Here is a 15,593-nt window from a genome sequence, read left to right on the forward strand (position 1 = left end):
CGTCGAAACCTGTGCCACACGCCGCACGCTGATACAAGTTTTATTTTCGACCAATCATCTACTTGCATTCGTATAGACTGAGAGGGTATTCCATTTACAGCCTTTTTTCCTATTCGAATTATAACATGTGAAGAATACAGAATTACTACCAGCCATTATTCTTTTTTAGTTTTGCGATCTTTTTAGGTATGATTTTAAGGTTATCAAGCATAATAAATATTTCATGTTGTGGCAAACAGTTCATAATGGCATCTACAAGTAGTGGAGAAACCATTAAACGCAAGGCATTGTCGTTTGAAGAAAAACTGAAAATAATATCAGAAGTAGAAGCGAATCCTTTGATACCAAGAGTGAGTATGGAAAAAAAACTCGGGATGCCGCCGTCTACTTTGAACGGAATAATGAAGAAGCAAGACCAACCTTTGGCTACTAATGTTTCGTCAAAGTGTAAAGAAATGAAAATTGGTAAATACGAAGAAGTCGAAATTTTACTCTTGGCATGATTTAAAGAACAGAGGGCACTTGGAATTCCAACGAACAGCCCCATTTTAAGAGAGAAAGCTGTACAAATAGCACATAACCTAGGCGTTGAATTTTATGCTTCGAATGGCTGGCTCGACAGATTTAACAACAGAGTAGGAATTGTCTATAGAACTGTAAGTGGAGAATCTGAGTGTGTGTGTGATGATACTGTCCAGAGTTGGATAAACACAAAGTTGCCTGCAATTATAAGGGACTTTGAACCAAAAAATGTATTCAACGTCGATGAATGTGGTCTGTTTTTCAACATGCTTCCGGACAAAACCTTTGTTTTAAAAGGTGATACATGTCATGGAGGCAAACAAAGTAAGGAACGAATGACAGTGTTATTGGGTGCCTACAAGAATGGCACTGAAAAGTTACCATTGCTGGTAATTGGGAAACCAAAAAAAAACACTTGTGTTTTAACAACATAAAGACATTACCGTGCAAGTATGCAAACAACAAGTCTGCATGGATGACAGGCAGCATTTTTGAAGACTATGTGAAAGCATTGGATGCAAAGATGGGGTACAAAAATAGGAAGGTTTTTGCTTTTCATGGATCACTGCCCTGCTCATTCCAAGGAAATATCCAACCTTAGAAATATCCAGATTGAATATTTCCCACCAAATTCAACATCCAGGCTCCAACCCATGGACCAGGGAATTATAAAAATTCTGAAACAGCATTTTTGTAAGTGCCTTGTGTTATGACTTACAACAAAAATGAAAAGTACCAAAACTAGTGGTTATAAAATCAACATCCTTTTATTTTTAACTTTTTTACTGTGGTGCAATGCATATGTCTAATGTAGCCCGTATTTGTTCTGAATGCTGCAGGATGCGACTGTATTTTAATTAACTTTAACGTATTTCTTACTTTTTCTTTATTCACACTTTCCCGCTTTTTACACTTTTTTACTTTGTCGCCATGAACAGTGCAAATAAAGGGTTTTGCTGTATGTTAGTTTTTTTTTGGTGTTTTTATAATTGTTTTTATTGTGCTTATTTAAAAAAAAATTTAAATAATTCAATTTACTGATATAATTATATCATTTTTCCTGCGTGCCGAAAATAATTGGTAAGTCATTTTGAGTTAAACAGTATGTCATGTTTTGTTAAAATTTTTATGAAGCAAATGTATTTCCCTTTTAAGAGGTTTTCCCGGTTAAGAGGTTTTTAGCATCCAGTCCCTTGAAAAACATCTTAACAGGGTTTTAATGTACATGCTAAATAAATTACATTCAATGAATTTATCATTAAAAAAGAAAAAAAAATGTTGTAATTTAAGTTAATTTTTGTCAAATATCAGATTTGAGTTCATGTTTTTATTTACATTTTGGTGCTAAATGGTGTATTAATTTGCATTTCCGTGTTATATTTTGTATTGACATGTTTTGCAATGATATTTCAGACTTATAATCTTATAATCTTATAATCTTATATAATCTTGTCCCTATAACTGTATATTTTATAAAATACGTAACCACTTGCACTTGTGCCACAAGCAGCCTGACAAGTGGTCAGCTCACCTCCACCTCTTTGCCGCCCACGCTGAGACGACTGCCCGTCTCCAGGACCGCCGTGTTGACGCGAGCAGCACGCCCCAGCTCCTTGCCGTCCGCGTCCTGCATGCACACATGGTCACACAGCATTCCTGCTTCTTAAGCCACACTCACTTCAGCATCATACTGAACTTTTCATCTTAGCATCTGTAAGTGAAATCTTGTTTGTCAATTGTACAGGCATTGTACGATGAAACAGTTTGGGTACATTTAAATTCATATTTCCATTTGAACAATATTTTTAGGTGACAACTTGTTGCTAGTTTTATGTTGTTAGGTTGGCTGAAGGTATGATAAAATAGTGCCCCAAATAGAAATTTATTGCTTTAATCATGTAAAAAAAAAAATACTGTAAATGAGTATATATAAATATTACTAAAAAAAATTGTACAATAAAGGGTGAGTACAAGACATGAAACCTCAGACGTCGAGTTTGGCATATTTCTAGGTGAGTGCCTTCATGTTCCTGTAAGAATTCACAGCGTGTGATTTCCGGCAGACAAATGCACAACAAGAACAATAGTCTGTGATCAAGAAGAATTTAATATAATTAGGGATGGGACGAATCCACATTTTGGTCGAATCCGAATCCTTGTTCGAATCCTCAGTGTTTGTCATCGAATCTCGAATCCCAGTCCTACACTAAACTTCACCACATGTTATTAAAAAAAATCACACATTTATTTTAATACATTACATAGGCCTCTGTATTAAAAAAATCACATGTGTATTTATAAAATTATAAAATAAGTGCATAGTGTATACACCTGATATAAAATAGAGACAAATAACCTCAAAAACCACACACGTAAGTTTGCATCTGTCTAATTCACTGTTAAATTTATCCTTCCTATGTTTTCAATAAAATATGTTTGTATAACAGACACCATTTAAAAAAAGTTATGTTTTTTTCTGCAAAATGTTATATTATTGTAGGTTGGAAATGATCGAGTAGTTATGCTAATTGACAAAATGCAGCGTAGTTTATCTTATGTTTGTGCTATTTCCGTTACCTTTATAATATAGTTTAGGTATACAATTTTCTAGAGCTGGACGAACCTCAGTTCTCTGGTATCGAACCATAGCTGAACCGAACCTCATACAGAAATAATTGTTTTGAATTAAAATGAACCGAAACCAGCATTTTGGTCTTTAACAGAATGGTGAGAAATAAAGGTTCTCCAGCCATATGTAAAATTAAAACATTATATAGCTTACTTAGCTTTATTAAAACATTGCAAATACATTTTATAAGTTAAGTTTATGCAATAAATAATGAAGGAAAGAAAACAATTTAGAGAAAATCATTTTGCATTTAATTACACACACACACACACTTTTAATTCATGAAGAAGTTTCATCTAAATTTTAAAAAAAACTATCTTCCTTTTTCAGTGTACACTAACCTTCATTTAAAAAAATATAATATTATAAAGATGACGAACATTCAGCATAAGGCCACATAACATATTTTTTGTGGTTAACATAACCTAACATTTTTAATAAGTAAAACTTTTTAATAGGACATTAAAAAAAAGTCGAATGTGAATTAAGTTACCTATCTACGTTACAAAACCCGCTGACTGCAGTTGCTGTTTTCTTTGAAGAATGCTGCTCGTCAGATGAAACTTGAGACATGTTTTGGGGTGGTTCTGGGTCATCTGGGTCGTCATTATCTTTTCTTCAATTGGAAAACTTAAACGACGTAAGCCTGCTCATCGCAAATCACCTCAAGAACAATAATATTGTAAACGTAACGTAAGAAGTGTGGTTATAGAAATTTGCGTCGGAAAAAAGAAAACACGAGAAATAATGATGGTTGCCGCGACTACGCTAGTCACCTTAGTACCCTACTGTAAAATTTACTGGACCAGTACTTTTAATACAGAAGATTAAATTAATATTTTCAGTACCTGCTAGTTATAACCAAAAAGGCCAAAGAAAATAAATACATCCCAGTAATTTAAAATACGTAATTTACGTAATCATTTCCTACCGCATTTGTCTTGTATTAACTTGATCACGTTAGTTTTGCCAAAATACGAGAGTTCTCGTACATGCGCTTTAGTTTAACGTATGGGGTACGCAATCTTTGGTGATTTTACAACACTTCTCGTACACGCACTATAGTTAAAGGTATAATATACAATACCTTTGGCATTTGTACGATAGTTTATATTACGTAGTACGAGAAATGCATACAAAATTCTCTAAAGTAAACAAAAAACAAAGCGCGCCTATATGAAAAAATGCTATGGGAGTTATGCGACGATTAATAAATTTTTATTTTATTTTGTCTGCGATTGAAACTGTTGAGGCGACGATAATGCGATAAAAGTCGGAATATTACAAGTAATGGAATTTTGTTGTGCTGTTTTGTGAATGGTCTCAAATGGGGGTTAGAAAATTAGAAAAACGTAATTTTTTTTAAACGAACGTTCGGTTTTACGAATATATTTTAAGAGGTTTCGAACCGAACCGAACGTAATGGTTCGGTTCGAAGTTTTCTAACTTCGCCCAGCACTACAATTTTCAATTACTACCTAAAACTCTTAAAAACCCACCTCGAATCCTACCTCGAATCCCACCTCGGATCCTACGAATCCTCGAATCCATAGGATTCGGTATATTCGACGAATCCAAGATTCGAAAATCCCATTCCTAAATATAATATGACATACCACAATATTATAACAGTCACAAGTGTTTTCAGTTCATTATATTTCTCTTCCATGTAGGCAGCCTAGTCAGTTTAAAGAAGTAGCTATCTAGTGGCATGTTACAGTAATTAAGACAGTTGCAATTTGTCTCTGCAAACAGCAAAATGCTGTGACAGAAACATGCATCGTTGTGTACCACTTTACTACAGAACTGCCAAGTTAGTGAAGCTAAGTGACTCAGACTTAACTACAGGATATACTAACTGTCCCCATGAAATTAAAACAAAATTTACATTAAGTTACAATTACTACAAATAGTCTATCTTTCTTGATGTGCATTGATCATTTTCCTTGGAATAATACAGTATTTACTCGCTTAAAGGCAAACATTTTTTTCCAAAATTTCGACTCCAAAAAAGGGGAGGGGGCCTATACGCGAATTTGGAGGAAAAAATAGATTTTTCTTTTTTTTAGGTATGAAAAACTAACATTTAATAAAAGCAAAATGAAATACCGCCACAACTTATTTAAACGCCAATTAAATTTTGATTAAATGAAACAGCTGGCGGAACGACTGGCAAGTCGTGCGTCTTTGTTCTAATGAGGGAGGGTGGGGGAGGCAGCGACGCAGCAGGAGGGGGAGGGAGGCAGCGACGCAGCAGGAGGGGGAGAGAGGCAGCGAGTCCGCAGGGGGGAGAGGCAGCGCTGTGGCAAGGGGGGAAGGCAGCGCTATGGCAGGGGGGGAAAGAGGCAGAGGCGTGGCTTAACCTTCCTCCTGCCAGCTAGCCAGCCAACCAGACAAAGGAGTGTTAGAAATACCAGCAGCGCTTGCTGACTACGTAGGTACCTGCTCCACCCACTTCCCTTCTTCCTTCACTTCCCCTCTTCTTCCCCTCTTCTTCTCCGACAACACTGCACATCAACACAAGCGCGCGAGTCCAGCTTTCTTTATCTTTATGTCGTTTGAGATACGACTAACTGTTTACGTCTGTCACGCCTCACGACAGTCCTACTGCCGCTTACAAAATCACCTCCCGTCGCTCACAATACATGGCTTGCTATTTGATGCATGCCAAGCTGCCCTGCCCTCAGATAAACCCAGAAAAACACGTTTTAAAATTTTTTCTCAAAAATGTTTACAAAACAAGAAGGGGGGCGTATACGCGGGCGGGGCCTTTACGCGAGCAAATAATAAATACGGTAATTGTTTTAAACAGCAAAGATTTTTTTAAGGACACATCTGGCCCTCAAAGTAACACTGTTGGATAAACGCAGTTGTGAAGTAATAATGCCAATAAATTACAACATAATTTGAAGTAGCGCAGCCATAGATTCAAAGTAGCAGTGTTTTCTTTTACGAGAATTTTTTATTTCCATGCGTGCATAATGGCATTAGCACTTGGGTAGCATTAAAAAGAATGCAATGAATTAATAATGTGACGAATCAACAAATACATATTTTGTTCTTCCCTTGAAAGCTATTCGCTTCCTTCATTGCGTACTTATTTCCAACAACGCCCCTGTGTTCAGCCAACATTTATATTCCACCATTCTGCATGTCAATAGTAGCTCTGGTGAGTCAAGCTTTCAGGGCTAGTTTACATCGCACAAGCCATATTATATAAACATGTGGTCGTAAATATTTTAATTTTATTCAAGATTGTTTAGTCTCTAAATGTTAGACATCATTTATTTAAATGTATCAAAATGGATTTAGACATATATTTAATATTTTTACTGTAAATTAAGTTTAATGGGAGCAATGTTTTAATTACAATGGTAGTCAGCAGGCACATTTATTTGATTGGAAAACAAATTATTTTGATTAACATACTCGCTTATGGGAAAAACATATTAGATTAGAGCTGTTTTGATTAGCGCTCTGTTTTCCTGGAACAAATTAGAGTGTTACTTTAAGGGGTAGGTGTACATTATGCACTAGTTTGCCAGTCACGGCCCCATCAAGTTGCTATGAATGATGTTCCAATGAAGATACTTCTCGGCCACGGGCGGACAGTAGGAAGTGTTTGGCAGGTGCAGAACTGCCCTTACAGGGTTCCCCGCACCAGGCCGGGGAAAATTCACAAACTACGCACCTTGAGCAGCGCAGAGGTGCGCGAGAGGTGGAGCATGCCATCGCCCTCCCAGGTGCGGTGCTTCCTGCGAGACGGCTTGCCCCATACTACCGTGAACACCCTGCAACACTCGCACAGCCTCACACTTCTGTCCATGCAGCCGCATAGCAGCCTTACGCCTTGCCTACTGCTTGCAACCAGTATACACCGGTTTCAAATAAATGGAATTCCTTTCTCCACATATCTCTGGAAATGAATTCTTACAAAAGAAGCATTTATTATAAAGTTTTAGTATAAAATTACTTTTGAGTTTTTGTTTACTCTAATTCATTTTTGAAACAAATCACAATATTAAAAAAAAAAAAATATTTTTCAAATAGAATTTTAACACACAGAAAAAATTAATTTTCACATTCACAGGAGTCCAAGACAAATTTATCCACAAAACAGTCAAATAAAAATTGAGGAATATATAAGGAACCATTATAAACAGGAGTAAAATGAAGGGAAATAGAAAAAAATGCTGACAATGCATTTTATTCAACCATTAAAATTGTTAAGTTAAAAAAAAAGTTTTGTTGATCTAACTGCTTAGACATAAAAAATATTATAATTATTCAAAACTTAAAATTTTAAATTATCAACAATGATTATTTGCTTAACATAAAAACAATCTGTGAATAATTTTGCAGAAAACAATTTTAAATGTTTCAATAAATCATCGTGCAGGCCTATCTGTTGGTAACAAATAATTTTAAAAACATACAAATTGAAATGTAAAATTTAATACTAAATCATTCATGAATATTGAATATTTTTCAAGTATTCGCCGACCCCTAGAAATGATGATTGGCCACTGATGAACACAAGAAGCAAGCCTAGCTTCGTACTTCCCAGCAACAAACAGCTAATAGCAGGTACTCGCCCGAGTGTGAACGTCAACACGACAGGTAACTGAGCATAAACACTGACATAATTATCCTTCAATGTGCTAGGAAATTTAGTGCCTATGAGTTCTCCAATTTCATATTTATATGAGATGAACACTCAAGAGTTTTTTTTATTTTCACCTAGTAAAAACTACACAAATGACTGCAAATTGGGCTTAGAAGCATTGACTCCAAATTATCATTGGATTTGGATGTAATTTTTGGGGAAAATAAAACATCAAAAATTTAATGTGTCCCATACTCAGGTAAACATACACTTATTGAAAATGTCGATTAGTAATTTCAAAAATACTGAACTGTGTGCAAAGCTCTCAAACTGAGAGAAAAATTTACTTATATTTTCTAAGGTACAGAATCATAGAAATCATTCACTTTTACTATTAATGAAAAAAATCAGACATTTTATACCACCTTGAAATATTATTTTGAACGTAGTAAATAGCACATTAAACAGACTCTAAAAGTTTGTGTGGAACGGTTACTTGGAAACCTCAACCTGGCATTTCAGAATGAAACGGACCTGTCAGAAGGGGCAGAGTCCCCCTGGGGTACGGGCCGCGGAGCTTCCTTGCTGACCAGTGCTGTGCTGTCGCAGGGACCCAGCGTCTGGCCCAGGAGACCCAGGATGCTGCCCGTGTCACGCACAGCCTTGCGCACGGCCCCGCTGCCTGCACGCACAGTCAAACCCTTCTTCCAGTTCTCGCAGTGCCATGCTAATTTGTGGAACAACAGTATCAATACTATATGACTGCTGCTTCAGGGAACAAATACCTAGCTATTGTACAACAGATTAGTTGCATCTTTCCAAATACAAACACAGTTCTGTCCCGCATGGCCAAACTCACACTTCCAAGTGTTGAAGAAGGAAACAAAAACTACCCCCAAACTAAATAAAATCTTGTTGAAGATATTTATTATTAACAAATTTGTTTTAAAACAAGCTCTATAAATAAACTGTCACAAAATATCACTGTCTGAGCATAATTACAACTGGGTGTATTCGCAGCTTGACAAACACAACCGGTTGTTGCCTGTCATGATGCACAACCAAGACAGGAAGTGGACAGTTTAAAATTACTTTACTGTTAATTTTTAAAACTAATATAAAAACATGCATACTAACCCTTTGAAGAAATACAAACTGAAAATGTTTGCCAGCTTATTAAGTTTAAATAGTTTGAACCTTCCCCTAGAAACGTAATTTAAAGAGACCCTTTTTCCACGTAAAAAGTTTAAAATTCAAGCCCTATGAGAAACTTTTAAACAGAGATTAATAGTGATTATATTTTTTTAACAATTGCAAACTTACACAGATCTACACACAAATGCCAGTTAAAGTACCTAAATTTTAATAGATAAACACAAATTAAAAAGTATTTTTTCAGCAAAATTCACAAAAATGTTTCATAAAGCTGGAGACACAATGCTACAATGAACATGACACGACAGGCCCGACATGCTCAAAAGCCAATGAAAGACAAGGTCGCCATGATGTCAACCCGAGATAATATGTGTACCGGTTGTTTGCAAAAATTAAATTCTACTTCTCATTTCATTGTGTCATGCCGCACAACAAAAAGCAAAACGGAAACCTTACAGAATTTAACTTTCAAAATTTTTACCTACTTAGCATATCTGCAGCTTGCTTCCTTTTATCTAAAATGTACATAACCTCACTTTATTCAAAAGACAACTAAATGTTATATTGTTATAATGTTATCAATAGAAACTAAAATATTCGTTTAGGGCCTACACTGTTTTTGGCACATTATATACTGCATTTTATAGACATAATTAACTCTGAATTATTTTCCGATAGCCATATTAAAGTTTGTTATGTTAATGTTGTGGTGATATTAAGACCCTACACTATTAACTCATTTGTGTTTGAACGATGCACTATGCCTAATCTGATTTGTTGTGTAGTGTTGGTCGTGGCATTGTGACTCCAGCTTAAAACAAATTAAATTTTACACAAGAAGTGTGTCCGGTAGTGATCAAGAAGTGTGTCCGGAAGTGATCCAAGTTAAATTTTTCTGTCACAACAAACACCTATGTGGTGCATAATGGCACGATACATATTAGGCAATGCAGTAAACACTAGGTACCTGGTTCCCAACTGACATCACACTGGCCATTGCAGATAAAGGTATGGTCTTGGTAGCCATGCTGTGCTCAGAGACTATCAGTAACAAGACCTCCAAGGGGGAACTCACTACTCGCAAACAAACATATGAGCCATGTCATCATATCCTCCGGCGATCACTGCTACGACAAACCTCGGCTGCGTTGCTGCAAGAAACACGCGTGAAGCACGAGCTCACCATTCTGTGCAGTGGAGTCTGCACAGGGCGTGGGCAGTCCACCACACTGCCGTGCAGACGGTGCAGTTGAGCGTCTCATCTGGCAGTCCCCACGACGTCCAGCCGGCTATGCTGTCCTCTGGTAGGTTACTGCTCACATACCATCCCCACATTTCAACACTCCCGAGTCTGGACAGTGCGCTCCAACCAGATCCACACCATGACAAAAAGTACACATACCTTCCTTCTGCACTACCTACAGTGCTGCGAGTATAGCTTTATCTGCTTAATGTCTCCAAAATTTGTGTGGCAAAAACAAAATACATATTAATGATATCAAAACATCAACTGGTTTGAACAGAATAAATTCCCAAAAAAAAAAATTATTGGCGAGTGATACGCACTATCGCCATAAACAGTGAAAGGTCTTTACTCTGGCATGTTTGGAATGACAGTCATTTCAAATTAGCAATTTTACCAGATTATTAAACATCAATACATTTTAATGGGAACATCATACAAAAATTAATACATAGTAACCTACAATGTTATTTAAAAGAGTACTTGTAATAAGCTTCTCTACAGAAAGTTGGTCTTATTCAAAATATCATTTTGGAAATAAGCCTGTGAAATGTAAATTTTAACAGCTATAAAACAGAAAACACTGTACTGAAATGAAAACAGACAATACTGATACACTCTAAGCGAACTAAAAACGTAGACAGCGCAAAAGTACAACCTGGAGTCAAGTTCAACAACAGGAATCCAAACAAAAATATCTGTACATAAGTGGCTTTATAGGTGCCAGATTATAGAATATATTGAACCACTGTGTTTGAGATCTCTAATAAGAACATTAAAAAAGGCATTTAGAACTTGCAATAAAATACAACTGACGACAATCTACCAGGCCTTCGAGTACTAAAACAACACTTCATTAATACTGGCTTGCTCCTTTAACTTTTAGGTAAGTTAACATGTTACTTATGACTAACAGCTTTACTCAATGAGAATATAAAACTTAAACCTAAGCTATACTTCAGATTCGGGATATTTGAGACTATAGGAACCAGCAGCTATCCTGCTAATCAGTCATGAAGTAAACTGCTTCCCAAGTGGAATTAATTCTTCAATATTGTACCAGTTTGGGAATACAGGTCCGAAAGGATAGCCCAATTAATTAACTTGTGTTTATTTATTAATTACTATGTACATTTTTCATTAAATTACAATAATTTAAACATCTGCCCACAAATTAATCACACTTTCAGAAGTCCCATATTTACTCTACCCACTGAAGCTCAGCTTGATAGTGGCTCTCTCTACTATTCATCTCTTAACACACACCTCCGTACCAACACACTGCTTTGCACTATTCACTCATTCGTCACGTGGTGACACCGTGCCTAGACTCCGATCTTTGCACACAAAGCTCATCATTAGTTATCCACTATCGCTCACCAAGAGGTCAATCACCTACTTCAAGGATTTACTGGTATCACCACCAGCCTCGCATTCCTTCCACAGGTCGGCATCCATCTTTTATAATTGTCAGCCTCTCTACAGGAAGGTCTCGTAGCCGTCCGAAGTGTAACCCAACTTAATACTCAAGGCTGCGGGAACAATGGTGTCATATTTACACCTTCATTCAACAGTGTTCTCATGTCGCACAGAGTGTTCCAAAAAGTAAAGCATTCCGCGAGACAAGGGTATGATAGAAAGCTCAGACTAATAGGATGCATTACTTGTGTCTGGTAGAAGGTGTGGCCTCCCCTAACCCCCCCCCCCCCCCCCCCAGCTGACCAGCACACCGGGCTGACTGGATTGCCTCATCTCTAGCAGCCTTGTAACAATATAAAATATAATCAAATACTTTCTCTATGAGTAAACTCACTACGGTGCTGTCACACCATCCAGATATTCGTAATCGCCTTGTAACATCTACGACAAACTGTTCCCTTGATATTTGCTGTCTGTACTTGCCCTTCGTAGTAGCTGGTAGCTGGACGATCTAAGTAGAGTGTGGGTCTATCCCTGTATAGATCAGAGACCTTGGCTGCTCTGCACCGACGTCCTGCAGTCCGGACACTCGTACCCACCCCTGAGTGCACAAGCACCTTCACTCGCTGCCCAGCCTCACAGCTCTGCTTGCCACGCTCCCACAGAAACCACAGGGGGCAAGTGTTACTGGTCACACACACACACACACACACACACACATATGCACATACATTTACTCACACATACATATGCACACACATACATACATACATATATATATATATATATATATATATATATATATATATATATATATATATATATATATGAAATTGCAAAAAGATATGGGACTAGACATGTTATACAAAAACACAAAGATACAATGACAAGAAATTAAATAAACTATTATTTCTTCATATCTTTCATTATATGAAACCACCCCTGGCTCTACGGTGAGTGGCTGTCAGCAATCTCTACATGTGAAAAAGTAACTCAGAGAAGAACTGCACTGATAACTTTATATCAACAAAAACATATGTTATTTTATGATTACAACCTAATAACATTTTATTTGTTTTTAGGAAAGCTGGCTTTCTTACTGAGTAAGAAGGCCTATTTTTACTGCTAAGTTATTTTTTAAATTGCAGATGTTTTCATTTCTTGTAATATGATAATGAAAAATTCATTTTTCTGAAAAAATTTCTGTTTTTGGACAAAAGAAACCATATGTAACAAGAAAATGTATTTCGATACTACAGGCAAGATCTTAGGGGTTTTTAAAAGAATTCTTCAAGAAGATTCAAAAGGTTATTAGCCAAATATAAATACGAGCGGCGTTCTTTCTTATCTGTAAGTAGACTGTTCCAAACACAATGCCATAAGACATGACGGAATTGAAAAATATAAAATAAACCATACATGGCAAAGGAAGCAGACCTGAGTTTCTACAGAATATGGTAAACATAATTCTTCGTTAATGTGATAATATTCATTCAGTGAGGAAATTTGGTGTGTATGAGTTCTCCAGTTTCAACAGCCTTATTTATAATATTTATACGAGACAAACAATCAAGAGTTTTATATTTTCACTTAATGAAAACTATACAAATGACTCCAAAATTGGACTTAAGCTTGGACTCCAAATTGTCTTTGAATTTTGATAGGTGTCGTTTTTGTAAAAAAAAAAAAAAAAAACATGGGAGGTACCGTATAGTTATTTATCAAAACATCTCAAATTAAATGTGTCACTAGTGCCTTATTTAAAAGTGCAGTGAAATAAAGCTTGGTATTAAGTAATCGCACTGAAGTCAAAGATGGCCTAACATTCCACAAGAAGGCATTTATAATATTAATTGGCGCTCAGAAAAAATTTCTACTGTTATCATTATGCAAGCATAATGTTTTTCTGTATTTTGTGCTCAAAAATCACCCTTAAAAGCAGTCAGAGATGTGGCCCTAGAATTTTCTGGGCCCTGGACCATTTACTTCTACAGTAATGTACCATAATATTCTTATGAGGGGCTTTACCGGGAGGCCTAGAGATACAGAAAAACACCCAGAGAAAAGATGAAAACAAAACTCTTTAAAACATTTTTAAGCCAACCTGAAACTTAACTTTCGGTGATGGGTTTGCTAAATTATCTTAAGAAATTTTGATATTCTTTTGTGGTAAATTTAATTTGGGTTACTTTTATAAATGCTAATGATCAAATTCCGGTGAAATAGAGGCAAAATGAGGCAATAAAATATTTGAAAGTTTTTCTAATCCGAAATTATAAAAGTTGCAGTTTCACAAGGACTTAGGATATGATGCATACAGGATAAGTGGGACTCCGATTACCATTAAGATAACACTATTATTATTGATTTTACAAAGTGCTTTTAACATTACCAAATAAATTCCATCTTTGTTACAAAACTCTTGCCTCCAGGCTTCACTTCTGCTACTGATCTGGGAATACCATGAAACACACACATCACTGAGTATATATCAACTCGGGAAACATTATGAAATATCTTAACTCAATTATTATAATCAAAATACTGGCCGATCTCTGTCACGTAACTTGAGGATGTAAACTCATCCCTGTGTTTAAAAGTATATCCAGCTCAGAGTTTGTCTCTAGCTTCTCACAGTCTTTCACATTATTCTTCTACATGAGGCCAGTACAAAAATTTTTATTTCAAAGTTCCAAGCTCATCATGATCTTATATACTTGCTCGTAAATGCAAGATGTGAATAGCCTTACTGGCTTGTCTCTGAAGGTTATCGCCACAGATTATCGTGGTTATGAAAAGTCTTCTAGTTGCCATTATTATTGGCACTTTGGACTCGCTCCACGCATTCAGTCTATGGCTTCCATTTTTATGATGTCTGGACTCATCCTGTACCTCATTTCTGAGGTGACTGGAACTGCCTTGCGAGTTCAGTGACACCCCTCCTTGGTGACGAGAATCAGCCCCAACAATGTCAGAGCGTGCTTGAAGATCATGTATACCCCTGCTGGGAATTTACCTCTGACGAATCCATTTACTAGTACAACGCCAGAAGGATTCAGATTACCCGTGGTTCATCTGTCCTTCTTGCTCAGTGAATGCACTGAGGGTAACAGCGAGTGGCTTTTCTAACCCCCCCCCCCCCCCCGGTGTTACTGCTCGGGAGCTGTCTTCTTCTTCATGGAAATCAAACCATCCACTAACTCTCCTTGGATGACTGCTTGCTCAAGCCGGGCTCAAAAACTCAAAAATAGGACCCTCATGCTGTGACTGACATGTGACTTACTGACAACTCAGAGTACTTTGCGAAAGCTCATGACTTCACTTGCGGACGACTCCTCAGCGACTAACTTCAACTGACTGGCAGATTGGCTTCGACTGACCGACAACCGGTCATAGACTGCTTGGCGACTTACTTCACTCTGATTTGATGCGGGCAGCCCATCCCCTAATATATGGTATGGCTGCACTGCCCATGGGTTAGTTCCAGAAGCTTTTCCCTTGTTCAGTTCTCTTCCCCTCACTAAATTACGTGGTCACTCCGAAACTAAGTGTACACCGACTCCCGCTCCATTCTGAGATATGTTCTTGAAAGTCTTTAGGTTCATAGCCTGTTCCGAGTTCACATACTCAGAGTCAATTTGCTAGTTCAACAAGAAAAACTCCCTGTGGGCACATAACTGGCGTACACCCCATTACATAAACTCAATTAATATTGAAAGGTACTGACCAGCACTTACATTTCCCAATAACAATTTAATTTGTCCATTCTTTTCAAAAGAAAACTATTCAAATAAGGAACATAAAAATTAAATTGCTGGTGAGGGGTCCTGGTTAGTTACACAGCTCACTCTTCTTGGAGCCAACCCTTCATGTACAGTATCAGAAATCAAAATGTAATAATTTAATAAACAGCAAGCATATTAAAGTTATGTCAAACTGAATTCCAATTTGATGAAATTTATTTTATAAAAATATCAATAAAATCACACTTTGAAAGATTCAAAATTTAGATAAAACAT

At 36.8% G+C, this 15,593-nt stretch overlaps 1 protein-coding gene across 19 annotated transcripts in view; it reads right to left on the bottom strand.

Annotated features, from left to right (window-relative positions):
- The window catches only part of LOC134538962 (DNA repair and recombination protein RAD54B-like), a 78,135-nt gene that overhangs the window by 58,317 nt on the left and 4,225 nt on the right, over window positions 1–15,593 (bottom strand). For 12 of the 19 annotated variants that reach the window (XM_063380646.1, XM_063380690.1, XM_063380604.1 and 9 more), the window contains exons 2-5: window positions 10,096–10,224; window positions 8,292–8,439; window positions 6,843–6,942; window positions 2,054–2,149 (exon numbers count right to left, since the gene is read on the bottom strand). In XM_063380646.1, coding sequence (XP_063236716.1) covers window positions 2,054–2,149; window positions 6,843–6,942; window positions 8,292–8,439; window positions 10,096–10,174 — 423 coding nt within the window. In that variant the 5' untranslated portion in view covers window positions 10,175–10,224. Of the gene's footprint in view, window positions 1–2,053; window positions 2,150–3,644; window positions 4,820–6,842; window positions 6,943–8,291; window positions 8,440–10,095; window positions 10,225–11,535; window positions 11,626–12,057; window positions 12,219–14,987; window positions 15,207–15,593 lie in introns of those variants that run through there. The other 7 variants (XM_063380677.1, XM_063380599.1, XM_063380614.1 and 4 more) reach the window with 6 other exon arrangements.

This window comes from Bacillus rossius, chromosome 1 (genome assembly GCF_032445375.1).
Source record: "Bacillus rossius redtenbacheri isolate Brsri chromosome 1, Brsri_v3, whole genome shotgun sequence".
In the NCBI taxonomy this organism is placed as follows: domain Eukaryota; kingdom Metazoa; phylum Arthropoda; class Insecta; order Phasmatodea; family Bacillidae; genus Bacillus; species Bacillus rossius.